This window comes from Budorcas taxicolor, chromosome 3, assembly GCF_023091745.1.
Source record: "Budorcas taxicolor isolate Tak-1 chromosome 3, Takin1.1, whole genome shotgun sequence".
Taxonomy (NCBI): Eukaryota; Metazoa; Chordata; class Mammalia; order Artiodactyla; family Bovidae; genus Budorcas; species Budorcas taxicolor.
The window spans coordinates 114,129,798-114,146,053 of NC_068912.1; the positions used below are offsets into that span (position 1 = coordinate 114,129,798).

The 16,256-nt window shown below is 43.0% G+C and overlaps 1 protein-coding gene across 1 annotated transcript in view; it reads left to right on the forward strand.

Annotated features, from left to right (window-relative positions):
* TRPM8 (transient receptor potential cation channel subfamily M member 8) overlaps positions 1 to 16,256 on the forward strand; it is a 91,606-nt gene that overhangs the window by 20,796 nt on the left and 54,554 nt on the right. Inside the window, exons 7-10 of the mRNA XM_052636999.1 lie at positions 1,381 to 1,448; positions 3,093 to 3,290; positions 12,258 to 12,360; positions 13,680 to 13,798. Coding sequence (XP_052492959.1) covers positions 1,381 to 1,448; positions 3,093 to 3,290; positions 12,258 to 12,360; positions 13,680 to 13,798 — 488 coding nt within the window. The remainder of the gene's footprint in view (positions 1 to 1,380; positions 1,449 to 3,092; positions 3,291 to 12,257; positions 12,361 to 13,679; positions 13,799 to 16,256) is intronic.

The window sequence follows — 16,256 nt, forward strand, 5'->3', positions numbered from 1 at the left end:
CGCTCCTATGATAGGTACCCTCCAATGTGTTAGAACATTGATGAATGCTGCCTTGTCCCACTCTGGCTTGGCAATAAAGAGACCTGCTCTCCATTCTGCTTGACAACATTTAAGACCTGGTAAAATTCACGGTAGCAAACTGCACTGATGAAGCAATGGGATTTGCTAGAGTAGAAGTGATAAAAAACCAACCCACTAGCTGAACAGTTAGATGATTTACTTCTTTGAATATTGGCTGCTTCTCTATACCATTGTTGTTTAGTTGCTAAGTCCCATCCAACTCTTTCGTGACCCCATAGACTGTAGAATGCCAGTCTCCTCTTGCCCATGGAATTTTCCAGGCAAGAATACTGGAGTGAGTTGCCATTTCCATCTCTAAGTGATTTTCCTGACCCAGGGATTGAACTCGTGTCTCCTACTCTTTACCACTGAGCCAACCAAAATTGCCTAAAACATTGGTTTCAGGGGGAGAATGCAACCATTGAGCGAAAGCCTTTATTTGCTATGGAAAGTGATAAATAATGTCTTCCTACTGCTGAGATGTTGGTGTTGAGATGTGTCCTGTTGTGGAACCAGATTACCACATGATCTAGTGACAGTCTCCATCACAGAGACTTACTGGATATAATCTCAATCTTTTCTTTTCTCAATAGGAAGTCTGTGGAGAAAGACATTTATATATGCAGCCATCTCTCTGGAGAAAACACATAGTTATACAGATTTTTCATGCACATGAGAAAGCATAGATTATGCAAATGAGTGAAAGTGTAATTATTGTCAGGATAAATTTGAACCTGACTATATATATTCAGGTCAGTTCAGTTCAGTTACTTAGTTGTGTCTGACTCTTTGCAACCGTAGCACGCCAGGCCTCCCTGTCTATCACCAACTCCCAGAGTTTACTCAGATTCAAGTCTATTGAGTCGGTAATGCCATCCAGCCATCTTACCCTCTGTCATCCCCTTCTCCTCCCGCCTTCAATCTTTCCCAGCATCAGGGTCTTTTCTGTTGAGTCGGCTCTTCGCATCAGGTGGCCAAAGTACTGGAGCTACAGCTTCAGCATCAGTCCTTCCAATGAATATTCAGGACTGATTTCCTTTAGGATGGACTGGTTGGATCTCCTTGCAGTCCACAATATTTATTAGCAAAAGTCAAGCATTCACAGACGTTAGCATTTTAAATAAACATCATGCAGTGTGACTCCTGTCACGCTACTGCTGGTTTGGAGCCCAGAGATGATCCATTGTGATCAACTGATGGTCAGGTTCGTTAGGTCTGCAGCCAGCAGCCCCACCCTGGGCTCAAGGGGCAGAAGTTCCCTTGAGGTGGGTGAGTATTTCTGATGAGCCCAAAATATATTTTATGTTTTATATTTTACAGATTCCAACTACGGTGGCAAGATCCCCATTGTGTGTTTTGCCCAAGGAGGTGGGAAAGAGACTTTGAAGGTGAGTCTTGGTTTGGTTTTCTAAAAGATTGGCCAACAAGTTTGCTCAACCGGTTTGTATTTTCATGGCTTTGGGGGCTCACCTAACCTAATCTGGTTGCTTTCTTTTCTACAGCAAGTAGGTAGCATTTTTCCAATCACACAGTGTTGCCCTCACAGACTTATGTTGTCTCCTCAGCTGAGAAGATTTAGGAAGAGACTTTGTAGCAACACGAATAGTCTGTGTACTTACTGTTGGCTTTGGCCATCAACCAGCCAAATAGAAGGGCTTGACCTGAACTCACAAGACTCAGGGATGGTAACCAACAGGTATGTTGGAAAACCATGGCCACCCTGTGACCACACACACTTGGAATTACATGAAATTCCTGGCAGAGTTAGTTAGAATCATAATCTAATGCTTCTCTTTGTTTATTATTTTCTGTAACAATGATCCATTCGTTTATTCCTTCATCAGCAGGCATTTATTATGTACCTTCTAGGAGACCTACTGTTGAAAACATTATTAAATAAAGATTTTTCAGAGAAAGACTTTTCAGAGAAAAATTAGAGATGTTTTTCAGTGTGAAATAGTCAGTATGGAAATGCTTGAAGAGGCAGTCACATTAAAGAGGAAGAGAGATGGAGAAAAAGTAATTGAAGATGGTTGCCTCTATTATCACTCAGATTTTAGATTTGGAATTAAGGTTTCCAGCGAGGTGCTGCCAGTCTAGAGTATTGCATTTCTGTAGCATTTCCCTCAAAGTGTGTTCAGGCAATTCACAACCCACAGATGCTATAGGAGAGAGGAGAGAGGGAGGAGAAAGTGCCCACTGAGCTCTTCATCCTTCAGCTCACTCTCCTATCACCCTCACTCCCGTCCCAGCACGGCCCTGACACCCACCTTTGGCACAGGTAGGGAGGTGAAGATGGATCCCAGCCTGATCTGATGAAGGCTCCACACTCTATGGGCAACGTCTTCTGTAAGGGAGACAGCACTCCTGGCTAAAGGAAGGGGCTGTGCTCACATGAACATCACTTTGTCTTGTTGTCAAGTGGTTAAAATTCTTAAGACCTGATTCCCCTATGCTGGTCTCTGTGGTTTTTATCAAGGAAATAAAACTGTGGTACGTGTTTATCCAGAAAACAAATATATTTTTCTTTTCTTTTCATAAAAGGAGAAAAGACAGTTATTTGAGGAGGGAAATATGTGTGTCAAAAAAGTGTGCCAGCTTCTGGGAAGGTATTTTCATGCCTTAAAACTATGCATATTATTCACCTCTGTCAGATAAGTCGTCGATGACAATGTTGAGGACCATCTTAAGAGTTGTCATTTAAATCTATGATGTCAATATTTGGAGTGATCAGTTTTATATAGAGGGACATTTTGAAGCACTTATTTATGGAAAATTTGCCAGCTGCACATGTCCTTACTATGGAATTTGATACTACCACAGGATGTAAGACAACTGGCTTACATTTCTGATTCTCAAAGCGGGTGCAAGTATTTGGTTTGCTTCTGATTGAAAATGAACCTCCCCTGCCCCCGCAGAAGGATAGAGTGCAGAGATGTGTCCATGTGATTTGTTCACCAGCTTGATTAGAGCCTCGGTCCCGGGCCGGGTTCTGTTGATCCTCTGGTCCACTCTTACTTCCCTTCTTGCAGGCCATCAATACCTCTGTCAAAAGTAAAATCCCCTGCGTGGTGGTGGAAGGCTCGGGGCAGATCGCCGATGTGATCGCGAGCCTGGTGGAGGTGGAGGACGTCCTGACGTCATCCATCGTCAAGGAGAAGCTGGTGCGCTTCCTGCCACGCACCGTGTCCCGGCTGCCTGAGGAGGAGACCGAGAGTTGGATCAGATGGGTGAGTTGCAGGGGGGCAAGTTCACGGGAAGGGAGGGGGCGAGCGCCTCCACTGCCAGCCTCTACTAGCAGCTCTGGCTGTTTATACTCTCTCAGCGACTTGGAAACTGCACTCCAGCCCAAACAGGTTTTTTTCTTGGAAACTGAAGCTCACATACATTAAATGACTTGCCTAGTCTCCATACCTCATAAGGTGTAGCAGTTCAGTTGAGTTCAGTCGCTCAGTCGTGTGCGACTCTTTGCGACCCCATGAATCGCAGCACGCCAGGCCTCCCTGTCCATCACCAGCTCCCGGAGTTCACTCAGACTCACGTCCATCGAGTCGGTGATGCCATCCACCCATCTCATCCTCTGCCGTCCCCTTCTCCTCCTGCCCCCAATCCCTCCCAGCATCAGAGTCTTTTCCAATGAGTCAACTCTTCGCATGAGGTGTCCAAAGTACTGGAGTTTCAGCTTTAGCATCAGTCCTTCCAAAGAACACCCAGAACTGATCTCCTTTAGAATGGACTGGTTGGATCTCCTTGCAGTCCAAAGGACTCTCAAGAGTCTTCTCCAACACCACAGTTCAATAGCATCAATTCTTCAGCGCTCAGTTTTCTTCACAGTCCAACTCTCACATCCATACATGACCACTGGAAAAACCATAGCCTTGACTAGACGAACCTTTGTTGGCAAAGTAATGTCTCTGCTTTTCAATATGCTATCTAGGTTAGCAGATGGGGCTTAAATTCCAGTCCACCTGTTTTCAAAGCTGATACTCCTTCTTTCATACCCTGCCAGTAAGTTGTTGAGCTTCTGTGTCTCCTATCAGCAGTGGGGGGTGAGGGGGTGGGGGGTGGGGGGTGAAATCCCTGTGATGATGTTTTACAAATGCAGATTCTAAATTGAATCTGTATCTAGTGGAGAAGCTGTTACTACAGAAAGATTGCCTTTCTAAGTTAACTGGCCTGTGATTCATTCACAATCTCTCATCTTTCCTATTGGAACATGTGAGAAATGTATACTGATTGAAATATCTCCGGCTTCTTATTGCTAAATCTGTAAAGTATTTTAACATAGTGCTGTGCTTTCTCACTTTTCTCTCTGAATCATGATTGGTGTTGACTTGAAATGACTTTCATCTTGTTGGCTGTTCAGTGTGTGATAGCGTTTACATTGATAGGAGTGGGGACGTTCCCATCAGCTCATTTGAAAATGGCCTTCGATGTTTGGGTATTCTTAGGAGTGTGTGCTGCCGCTTGGGAAGTTTTCCATAAAGGAAATAACAGGATATAGACAGCAAGAGTTATTTTAATCATGGAACCCATTTCATCATTAGAGTGAAAGGTTGAATTTAGTATAAATAATTTTTATAAGTTCTTTAATTAACTTGGTATTTCAGCAGCATTTCATTGTGGAAGAACCTCAAAGTGTCAAATTTGGCAAACTGAAATCTTGGAGTAGTGAAGACAGTCTTGCTCATGGTAGCGTTTGTCATGTTTTTTCCTTTATTGAAGCACAGTTGATTTGCAATGTTGTGTTCATTTCACGTATACAGCAAAGTGATTCATATATATATATATATATATATATATACACACACATATATATATATATATGCTGTGCCCATTTGCTCAGTCATGTCTGACTCTTTTGTGACCTCATGGACTGTAGCCCACCAGGCTCCTCTGTCCATGGGATTTTCCAAGCAAGAATACTGGAGTGGGTTGCCATTCCCTTCTCCAGGTGATCTTCTCAACCCAGGGATCAAACCCTCATCTCCTACATTGGCAGGCAGATTCTTTACCACTGAGCCACAGGGGAAGCATACACACACACACACACACACACACACACACACACACACACACATATATACACACACACAAGTATATGTATGTGCATGCATGCTAAGTCGCTTTAGTCATGTCCTCTTGGCAACCCTGTGGAGCATAGCCTGCCAGGCTCTTCTATCCATAGGATTCTCCAGGCAAGAATACTGGAGTGGGTTTCCATGCCCTCCCCCAGGGGATCTACCTGACCCAGGGATTAAACTTGTGTCTCTAGTGTCTCTTGCACTGGCAGGCAGGTCCTTTACCACTAGGGCCATCTGGGAAGCCCCCTATGTTATATATATATATATATATATATATATATATATATATATATGTAACTTTCTTTTGCAGATTATTTTTCATTATAGATTATTACAAGATACTGAATGTAGTTCCCTGTCCTAAACAGTAAATCTTTGTTTATTTCATATGGAGCAGTGTGTATTGGTCTTTGTCATTATTTAAAGCAAGCATGAACAAATCAAATTCTTGTAAATAATGAGAAAAATCAAGCCCATCGTCTAGGCTACCGGGTACTCTGTATTAAATTAATGAACAATGAGACCCTCTTGGCTTTACTTAATTTCACATGACTGGGCAGTTAGGTGATGATTCAGGGAAGGTACGGCAGGAGCAAAGTGATCAGGACACAAGTCCTTTCCGGATTAAGCTTCACTACTAAGACTCAGAAGACGCAGCTGCATCTTCTTCCTATGCCCGAGTCTCTGTTGGTGCTGAATGATGCCCTGTCCAACAAACGCTTATGTGATGTTCCTACTTGAGGTGCCACGTTTTGCGGATTTTGCTAAAAAGGGCAAAGATAGTGGTTTTCTGTGAAAGCTCTTGCTGGGATTTGCTTGTATCTTGTTCAAGTCCAGTTGAGGTGAATAGAGTGATATCAGCATCATTGATGATGAAGGCTAAGTTGAAAGATGTGGCTTAGGGGTGCAGCCATCACGGACCTCCTTATGCTGAGCCCCAGCATGAGACAGAGGAACCCACCCAGACAGAGGCAGCCCTGGAGGATTGCCGGCCGCTGTCAGGCGACACGTGGTGACAGCTGACACCAGAGCACTAGCCCCCTGCAAGGAGCAGATCCCAACGAAGGAGCGGGAAGGGGCTGGCTGGGCATGGCCAAAGTGGTCCATTGGCTGTGTCAATCCCCAGCCCTGAGCCAATCGAGGTAGCGGTGAAGAATCTGCCTGCCAGTGCAGGAGACAGGAAACATGGATTCGATCCCTGCATTGGGAAGATACTGTGGAGAAGGAAACGGCAGCCCACTCCAGTATTCTTCCCCAGAGAATCCCTTGGACAGAGGAGCCTGGCGGGCTACAGTCCATGGGGTCACAAAGAGTTGGACGTGGCTGAACATGCATACACACAAACACCCTGAATACCCAGGAGCCCGATTTGAATAGAGTGTCCTCCGGGTGAAAATATGTAGGCGAGAGAAGTATGTATAACCCGCAGTGGTTATTTCCGGTTCCCCATATATTCAGACCTAAACTGCTGGAGTCATTCCAAACATATCAAGGGAGCAACCCCAAAGCACAGATAGAAACCTAAGGCTTTGTGTGTTGAGCAGTGTTGTCAAGGTAGTTTCCTGGGATGGATGGAAGGAATCCAGCGGTCAGTTCAAGGATGCTCTCAGAAAAGGAATAGACAACTCTTAACTCACCCGTCAAAGATGGCCCTGGGTCCATTCCAGTGACTTTCCTCTTATTCTATATGTACATTGCTTGTAGAGTCCAGACAAGGTCATGTCCAAAGGACCATGCCCCCGTATGGGTCCCCATACCCTTTATAAAGGACATTAAAAAAAAAATTTTTTTTTTTGATGTGGGCCATTTTTTAAAAAGTCTTTATTGAATTTGTTATAATACTGTTTCTGTTTTCTGTTTTGTTTTTTTTGGCTGTGAAGCATGTGGGATCTTAGCTACCCAACCAGGGATTGAATTGGCTCCCCTTACATTGGAGACTTCCCTGGTGGTTCAGACGGTAAAGCGTCTGTCTACAATGTGGGAGACCTGGGTTCAATCCCTGGGTTGGGAAGATCCTCTGGAGAAGGAAATGGCAATCCACTCCAGGACTATTGCCTGGAAAATCCCATGGACAGAGGAGCCTGGTCGGCTACAATCCATGGGGTTGCAAAGAGTCAGACATGACTGAGTGACTTCACTTTCACCACATTGGAAGGTGAAGTCTTAACTGCTGGACCACCAGGGAAGTCCCTTTATGAAGGGTTTTGATTTTCTGCTTCAAGAAAACTGCTACAGGAAAGTCACGTGAAGCAGGCTAAATGTCAGACACATTTCACTTTCTATGATTATATTGCCCTTTCTGGGGTGCATATCTAATTCATATTCATATGCTAATGATTTATCATAATTATAATCATGTCAATCAGAAGACATACATCAATAATAAAAATTAGCCTGGCATTTTAATTATGCACTTATATGGGATTTGGCAGTTGGTAGAGCTTTCCCAAAAGACAAAGCTCAAGAGTGGAATTATTAATGAATGAATGTATATATTCAGTCAGACATTCGTTGAGCAAGCTCTTGGGGTAATTGTGGGTGGCCTCACTGGCCATGTGGACAAGCAGCCCCTAAGCCTGGCGTCAGTCTCTCAGCCTCCTCAAGAGACCCCATATGCTTGCCCACTGGGCCCAGGCCCTCCTCCCCACCAGGGCTCTCATAGTTCCCCACTCTGCCTACTCCCACCTTCTCAAGAACTTGACCCTTCAGCGTCTCCCAGCCTGCCAGCCAACCCGGTATCATTCATTTCCAACACTTGCATTTATTCAGTAGTAATTTATTGAGCACGTACTGATGCCTGAACCTGCAACAGACATTTCAGAGAGTACAGAACAGAGACTGCTTGTCTTCAGAAAGAAAATGGAAATTAAAAAAATTCTGTTGAGTGATTACAGTACAGTGCAGTGTTTAATTTCCTACTGAAAGTTTGTTGTTGAATTACGATGCCGGGATTCTTGGCCCCCGGAAGAGAAGAATTGAATCCGAGGCCAGAGACGAGGCTTGATCGCTCAGAGCTTTTGTGTAACAAAGTTTTATTAAAGTATAAAGGAGATAGAGAAAGCTTCTGACATAGGCATCAGAAGCGGGCAGAAAGAGTACCCGCTTGTTAGTGTTAGCAATGAAGTTATATACTTTCCAATGAATCCAAAGAATGTCTGGAGGTTGTAAAGACTTCACCAGACCTACTCCCATAATTTACATTTTAAGATAACAGTATTAGCCAGAAGCTTTAATCCAGAGACTGTCCTCAGGCAGAATACATTATTGTTATATAATCCTAATGAATGTAGAGAAGGAAAAACAGAAGTTTGTCCTTTCTTCCTCCTTGAGAATTCCAGACCCCTCTCTCCTTGGTGACCCCTAGACTTCTTATCAACCTGCCTAGGAAATGACTCACTAGCAGAAAAGGGAGTTTTGAAGAAAATTAGTAGTGTGGATACACTGGGCTTGAGCCAAGGGAGCCCAGCCTGGTGTGGAAGGGCCTTTCAGCGGAGGGCTTCTCAGAGGAGGTGACATGGGAGCTGGGATCTGAGTGATGGGTGAGGGTAAAGGGTGAGGGCTGGGCTTGTTTGGGGCACAGCTCCTGAGACTCGAGATAAGCCCAGCTCCCCAAGGGACTGAAAGATGGCGGTGAGGGTGGACGCTTTGGGGTGGAGACTGTGGGACTTAGGAGGGGCCAGGCCAGGGAGCTCCTTGAACACTGTCTGGAACTTTAGGTCTTGTTCAGGTGTGTCAGGAAGTCGCCGAGGAGTTTGAGGCAGGGTGAGGTGTGATCTGAGACTGTTTCAGTTGAGCTCACATGGGCTGCAGTTGGGGGTCAGGATCCTAGGGGGATGGACTATGAGTGGGCGCCCCTGCAGGGTCTCTGGGTTCCATTCATTTGCTCTGTATCCATGCTCATCTTCTCCTTCTTCCTTTTCATTCCAAAGGAAAAGTTGTCTTGGCCCTTCTGTGCTGCCCACCCCCAGCTGGCCCCAAAATCTTGGGACCTGGACCCATCCTCACCTGTCATTTCTGGCCAGACCTCTTTCCTTTGCATGAACAAAGGCTGCCAGCGTGGTGAGAGGACCCTTCCCTTCCTGCCCGTCAGCCCCTCTCCCTCTCTGTCAAACTCACTGTGGTCTGTGCTTTCCTGCAGTTTTCATCTATTTCGTCACCCTCAGATGCCTTTTGAATGAAGTCCTTGGACACCACCTTTCCCAGGAAACTGCAACCTTAAAGTCACCTCCTAAAGTCAAAATTCAAGGGCTCTCCTTTTTTCTTTTTAAAAAATTGAACTCAAGTTATAATACTGTGTTCTATCAGGCGTACAGCCAAGTGATTCAAATATATATATGCATATATAAATTAATGTACTTATTGTTGTTGTTCAGTCACCCAGTCGTGTCTGACTCTTTGTAACCGCATGGACTGCGGCACACCAGGCCTCTCTGTCCCTCACCATCTTCTGGAGTTTGCCCAAGTTCATGTTCATTTCATCGGTGATGCTGTCGAGTCATCTCATCTTCTGACCCCCCTTCTCTTTCTGCCCTCCATCTTTCCTAGCATCGGGTACTTTTCCAGTGAGTCATCTGTTCGCATCAGATGAACTAAATACTGGAGCTTCAGCTCCAGCATCAGTCCTTCCAGGGAATATTCAGGGTTGATCTCCCTTAAGATCAACTGGTTTGATCCCCTTGTTGTCCAAGGGACTCTCAAGGGTCTGCTCCAGCAACATGATTTGAAGGCATCAATTCTTTGATGTTCTGCCTTCTTTGTGGTCCAGCTCTTACAACCGTGCATGACCACTGGGAAGACCATAGCCTTGACTCTGTGGACCTTTGTTGGCAGAGCAGCGTCTCTGCTTGTCTAGGTTTGTCATTGCTTTCCTGCCAAGAAGCCATCGTCTTCTGATTTCATGGTTGCAGTCACTGTCCTCAGTGATTTTGGAGCCCAGGAAGAGGAAATCTGTCACTACTTCCACCTTCTCCCCTTCTATTTGCCATGCGGTGATGGGGCCGGATGCCATGATCTTAGATTTTTTAATATTTAGTCTTAAGCCGGCTCTTTCACTCTCCTCCTTCACCCTCAGCAGGAGGCTCTTTAGTTCCTCTTTGATTGCTGCGGTTGGAGTGCTATATCTGAAGTTGTTGATGTTTTCCCGCCTGTCTTGATTCCGGCTTGTAACTCACCCAGCCCGGCATTTCTCGTGATGTGCTCAACAAACGGGGGTACAGCAGACAGCCCTGCCCTACTCCTTTCTTGATCTTGAAACAGTCAGTTATTCCATACAGGGTTCTAACGGGTGCTTCTTGACCCACATATGGGTTTCTCAGGAGACAGGTAAGATGGTCTGTATTCCCGTCTCTCAGCTTTCCATAGTTGTCATGATTTACATGGTCAAAAGCTTTAGCATAGTTGATGAACAGAGACAGATATTTCTCTGTACGTATATATATGTGTGTCTATATATAAGAATAAGAATACATATACACACATATTTTTACGTAAAGAATATGTATATATCATTTTCAGATTCTTTTCCAGTATAAGACATTAATGGTGGTCCAGTGGCTAAGACTCTGTACTCCCAATGCAGAGGGCCTGAGTTCAATCCCTGGTCAGGGAATTAGATCCCACATGCCACCACTAAGACCAAGAACAGCCAAATAAATAAAAATATATTAAAAAAAAAAGACACTGCATATAGTTCCCTGTGCTATACAGTAAACCCTTATCCTTTGGACAATCCTTGTTCTATATTTAGCAGCATGTATCTGTTAATCCCATACTATTAATTTACCCGTCCCCTCCCCTTGCCCCTTTGGTAATCATGAGTTTGTTTTCTACGTCTGCGAGTCTGTCTCTGTTTTCTAAATAAGCTTATTTGTATTCTTTTTAGATCCCACATGTAAGTGATATGCACTTGTCTTCCTCTGTCTTATTTCACTTAGGTCCACCCATGCTGCTGCAAATGGTATTATTTCATTCTTTTTTTATGACTAATATTCCAGTGTGTGTGTGTGTGTGTGTGTGTGTGTGTGCGCGCGTGCATCTTCACTGCATCTTCTTTGTCTGTTTGTCTGCTGATGGTTGCTTATGACCTGGCTATTCTAAGTAGTGCCACTCTCAACATTGGAGTGCGTGTATCTTTTCAAATCAGGGTTTTCATCTTTTCTGAATATATGCAAGAATGCATATATAGCCACCCTGACCTGAGGCTTCCCTCTCTGCCCAGCCAAGACTCTGTAGTTCCAGGTCTTCAGGGCCAAATGTTGCTGGGAAAACCCGCCACCACCTTGAACTCCGTGGGACCACAGCCAGACTCGCTTCCTCCTCTAGAGGGAGCTCTTCACTTTCAAGCTCCCTCCAAGCTGGTCTGAAACCGTAGAATCAGGAGGGGCTCTGCCTCTCCCCAGGCTCTTTTTTTTTTTTTTAAGTCTTTTATTGAATTTGTTATAATATAGCTTCTGCTTTGTGTTTTTTAGGTTTCCTTTTGTTTTTGGCTGCAAGGTATGTGGGATCTTACCCCCCTGACCAGGGATCGAACCTGCATCCCACTACTGGACTGCCAGGGAAGTCCCTTCCCCAGCTCGTGAATCTTACAAAATGTCTTAAAATTAAACATTACATAAAATCACAAAGGAAAATATAGAGAATCCCTCGTCTCTTTATTTAATCACCACGTTGTCTTGGCTTTTATTCGCATTGAATTTTTCTTTCTATTGTCTAAGCCCTTAGGACCACACTAGGACAATGTCTGTGGTTTTTCTGTTGTCTTTTCCGGATTTATTTACTCGTTCAATGATTGAGTACCTACCATGTGTCACATACACACACTCACACTCACCCCTAGTCATTTTATCTGGGAGCTTTCTAATAGGTTCTTTTTTATATACGTGTCCTTATAGAAGCAGTGCTTTATGCTTATCGTGGTCAAGGACTCACTATTTCAATTTAGAAGTTAGAAGCTATGAGTATGGGCACTGTAGAAGAGGGAAGGAAATCTGAAACATTCCTATAGGTGGTCTTTAAAAAAAATGCAGCAAGACATTCCTCACCAAAAGAGAGAAGTTTATACTCCTCGGGCCTGAAATCAGTTGGCTGACAATTCTGCTCTTTAAATCTTGCCAGCTCAAAGAAATTGTCGAAAGTTCTCACCTATTAACAGTTATTAAAATGGAAGAAGCAGGGGACGAAATTGTGAGCAATGCGATCTCCTATGCATTGTATAAAGGTGAGTAAAAATAGCTCTTCTAGAAATGTGACTTTCTGTGGCTTTTAATGGCTGGCATTTATTTTTTAAACAGCCTTACTGGAAATATAATCTTGCATTTAATTTTGATTATCATAGGTTGAAAGTCAGAATAACTATTATTGACCTCCTTGGATGTATGTATTTAATAGAACAAGAATTTTTATGTCATTAAAATACTGGTTAAATATGATCACAGTGCTTTCCAAAGAATTGTCGCTAGTAGTGGTTTAAAATCTTTTTCTGAGCCTCAGACATCTGGGAGAATGTGATAAAAGCTATGGACCTTTGTCTCAGTGTTCCACATCTGTGTACACATGTGCACACACACTTCACACACAGATGCTTCTGCATCCAGTTTCAGGGGCTCACGCATCTCCTGAAGCTTGTGAATGAGCCTCAGTTTTAAATCCTCATGTGTGAACTTTGCTTCCTGAGAATCCCATCCAGGTGGAATTACCTTAAGTAAATAGATCCTTGACAAAGATCGTTTGGAGTTGAGCCGCCTGGTTAATATCTGTAAGGTATGCAGAGCAGGGCAAGGCACCTCGGAAGTGCATTTTAAGCATTAACTATTTATTAGAAACATTCTTGTCATACTTATCAGAAATTTGGTTGTAAAGATGTTTGTTGAAATGGGGCTACATCTGTAGAGATACATAGATACAGAAAATAATAGCTCTGGAAATGACAAGTAGAACATTGTTATAATATAGCTCTTTATTTCATAGATTTAGATATAGTATAAGTCAGATGTGGCCCTGGAAATGTAATATTTATGGAATCTGAATCTATAGGAAAAGATCAATATACCATAGTTACGCTGTTAGGATATGGAATGGAAAGATATTATCATCTAAATTGATCCTCATCATATACTTTGGGACATAGAGAATATGGATAAGAATCAGTGAAAATAAAGTGTCAATGAAATGACAGCTCTGAGCGTCTGATTCCTTTTTTTTTTAAAGATTTTTTTTTTTTTAATCTGGACCATTTTTTAAAAACCTTTAATGAATATGTCATAATATTGCTTCTGCTTTTTATGTTTTGGTTTTTCGGCTGCAAAGCATGTGGGAATCTTAGCTTCTTGTCCAGGGATTGAACCCATACCCCCTGCACTGGAAGATAAAGTCTGAACCACTGGGCCACCAGTGAAGTCCCTCTAAGTGTTTGATCCTAAAAGAACATGTCTAGAATCTCCTTTGACAAATGGCTCTGATAATTGGCCATATGGAGTGGTTCTGATGCTCTTGTTTCTGGGTGTTTGGTAAGTTGACTTTTTCCTTGTTCTTTTACAGCCTTTAGCACCAATGAACAAGATAAGGATAACTGGAATGGGCAGCTTAAGCTTCTACTGGAGTGGAACCAGCTGGACATAGCCAATGATGAGATTTTCACCAATGACCGCCGATGGGAGGTAAATAAGAAGCCCTCCTTGGTGATTTCAGTGCAGGTCTAGTCCATTTCTAAGAAGGCCTTTGATACTGAATCTTGAATGGACATTCTGTCTGGTGCATCTGTGTTGCTAGGCCTCACTTGCTTCATCTGTTTTTGCTGTTGTTCAGTCGCTGAGTTGTGTCCGACTCTTTTCAACCCCACGGACTGCAGCACGCCAAGCTTCCCTGTCCATCACCATCTCCCGGAGTTTGCCCAAACTCATGTCTACTGAGTCAGTGATGCTATCCAACCATCTCATCCTCTGTCACCCCCTTCTTCTTCTGCCCTCAATCTTTCCTGGCATCAGGGTCTTTTCCAATGAGTTGGCTCTTCACATCAGGTGGCCAAAGTGTTGGAGCTTCATCTTCAGTATCAGTCCTTCCAATGAAAGTTCAGGATTCATTTCCTTTAGGATGGGCTGGTTTGATCTCCTTGCTGTCCAAGGAACTCTCAAGAGTCTTCTCCAGCACTTCTTCATCTGTAGTATGGGATAATAATGACTTCGTAGGTTGGTTGTAAAGAGATAATAAAACTAAATACACTAATGCTAGGTAACATCAAGCCATCAATATTATCTAAAGTTTACAGCTTTTTAGCTATGACGTGAGAGGCAATTCTCCATCTGGGTGTAGAGGTGAAGATTTCCTCTTGGGGGAAATGTATGCTTGACAGCGGTTCTCATTTTGTGCCCTACTCTACCTTCCTAGCCAAATTCTAATGAGAAAACTGTCAGATGTGAGATGCATAAGAGACAAATAGAACAAGTTGATTGAAGACATACAATGAATATCATAGAAAATCGGGCCTCCCCCAGGCAAACCTGCGCCTCCAATATGGAAGTTGTATGTCCAGGAAATCTGTATTTTTTCCCCAGTGAGCTGACTTTTCTCATTTAGAATTAATTTTTTCACATTTATTCAGCTGCACTGAGTCTTAGTTGCAGTATGCAGGATCTTTCGTTTCAGCATGGGAACTCTTAGTTGCAGGATCTAGTTCCCTGACCAGGGATCGAACTCAGGGCCCCTGCATTGGGAACACAGAATCTTAGCCACTGGACTGCTAGGGAAGTCCCTCTCACTTTGAATTTGATGACAGCTCTAAGGCTACACTTTCCAGCAGCATCCTCTTGTATACAACTCAACTGAGATCCACTTCAGGAATTCTGTTTCATAGGAACAATTATAAAATGTCACACTTGGATCCACATAGCAGGGGCTTCTTTGTTTTCAGCTCTTCAGTCATTGGTGGGCAGTGAGAATTTCATTTTATATGTGTATAACAGTATAAGGCATGTATATTTCATAACTTTGTATCCTTCCCAGTCAGACTCAGAAAACACTTTTAGGCCCATTGTCATATAATCAAAGATAAAGAATTCATTTATACGAACGTGATCAATTTTAATAATAGAATACAAATAAAGTCATGGTTTATGGACATTTAAATTATTCATTTCTTTAGCAAACACTGTCTTTGTTTGGTTTTTGCAGTATAATGAGTCCTATCTCATATGGCAAGCCTTGAGTTAGTTGAGGGAAAGTAGAATTGCAAGTAGATTTAGTTAATTGATTCATAAATGAACCCATGTGTGTGAACTGCCCTATTTAAGTGAGGTTAGTTGGTACAAATAAACATAAAGTTGGGCACATATTGAATTGATCATTTAATTTTACTAACTTAGATAAAGATAGTTAAGCATGAAGGGTCTAATGGTTGAGAGAATGGCCTCTGGAGCCAGCCCCTCTGCATGGCTTAACCTCTGCAAGTTACCTAACCTTCCCATACCTCCATTTCCTTGCACAGTGGTGAGTTGGGGTCAGCTCATACTGTTTTTAGCAAAAATCAAAGTTGACTGCCAAAATTTGTAGGGCTTTTTGAGTCAGTTGTTAAATATAGTCATTAAAAATAAAATAACATAAACTTATAACTAAATAAATTTTATTAAAAACAAAAGCAATACTGAATCAGACTCATCCCTTTCTAACTATTTTACTACATTTGCTATGACCTAGCCTCTGGAAGTTATGTCTGTTGTATCTGTGTGCTGGAAACACTGTACCTGGCACTCTCTGTCAAGGCCCAGTTGAGCATTCAGTGATACCACGTGATAGCTGAAGGCTGGCCGTGGTGGGAACATTTGCACCATAGTAATGGGCAAATGCCACAAATCTGGGCTTATTTTCTTGTAGAGAGTTGGTTGTGACATGTTTACCAGCATACCACTGCTCATTTAAAAATGGAGATGGTAATAGCAGTATCTACCTCACTGAACTGATACAATCAGATGTTTCTAAAGAGCTTGAGACATAGGCACCTGTTAAGTCCAGTGTAAGTCTTTGTTTAAAAATAAATACAAATCTTTGCAGTAATGGTAATATTTGTGTAATCTCTTATACAGCACAAAGCAGTTTCACTGTGCTTGTTCACTTGGCCCTCAC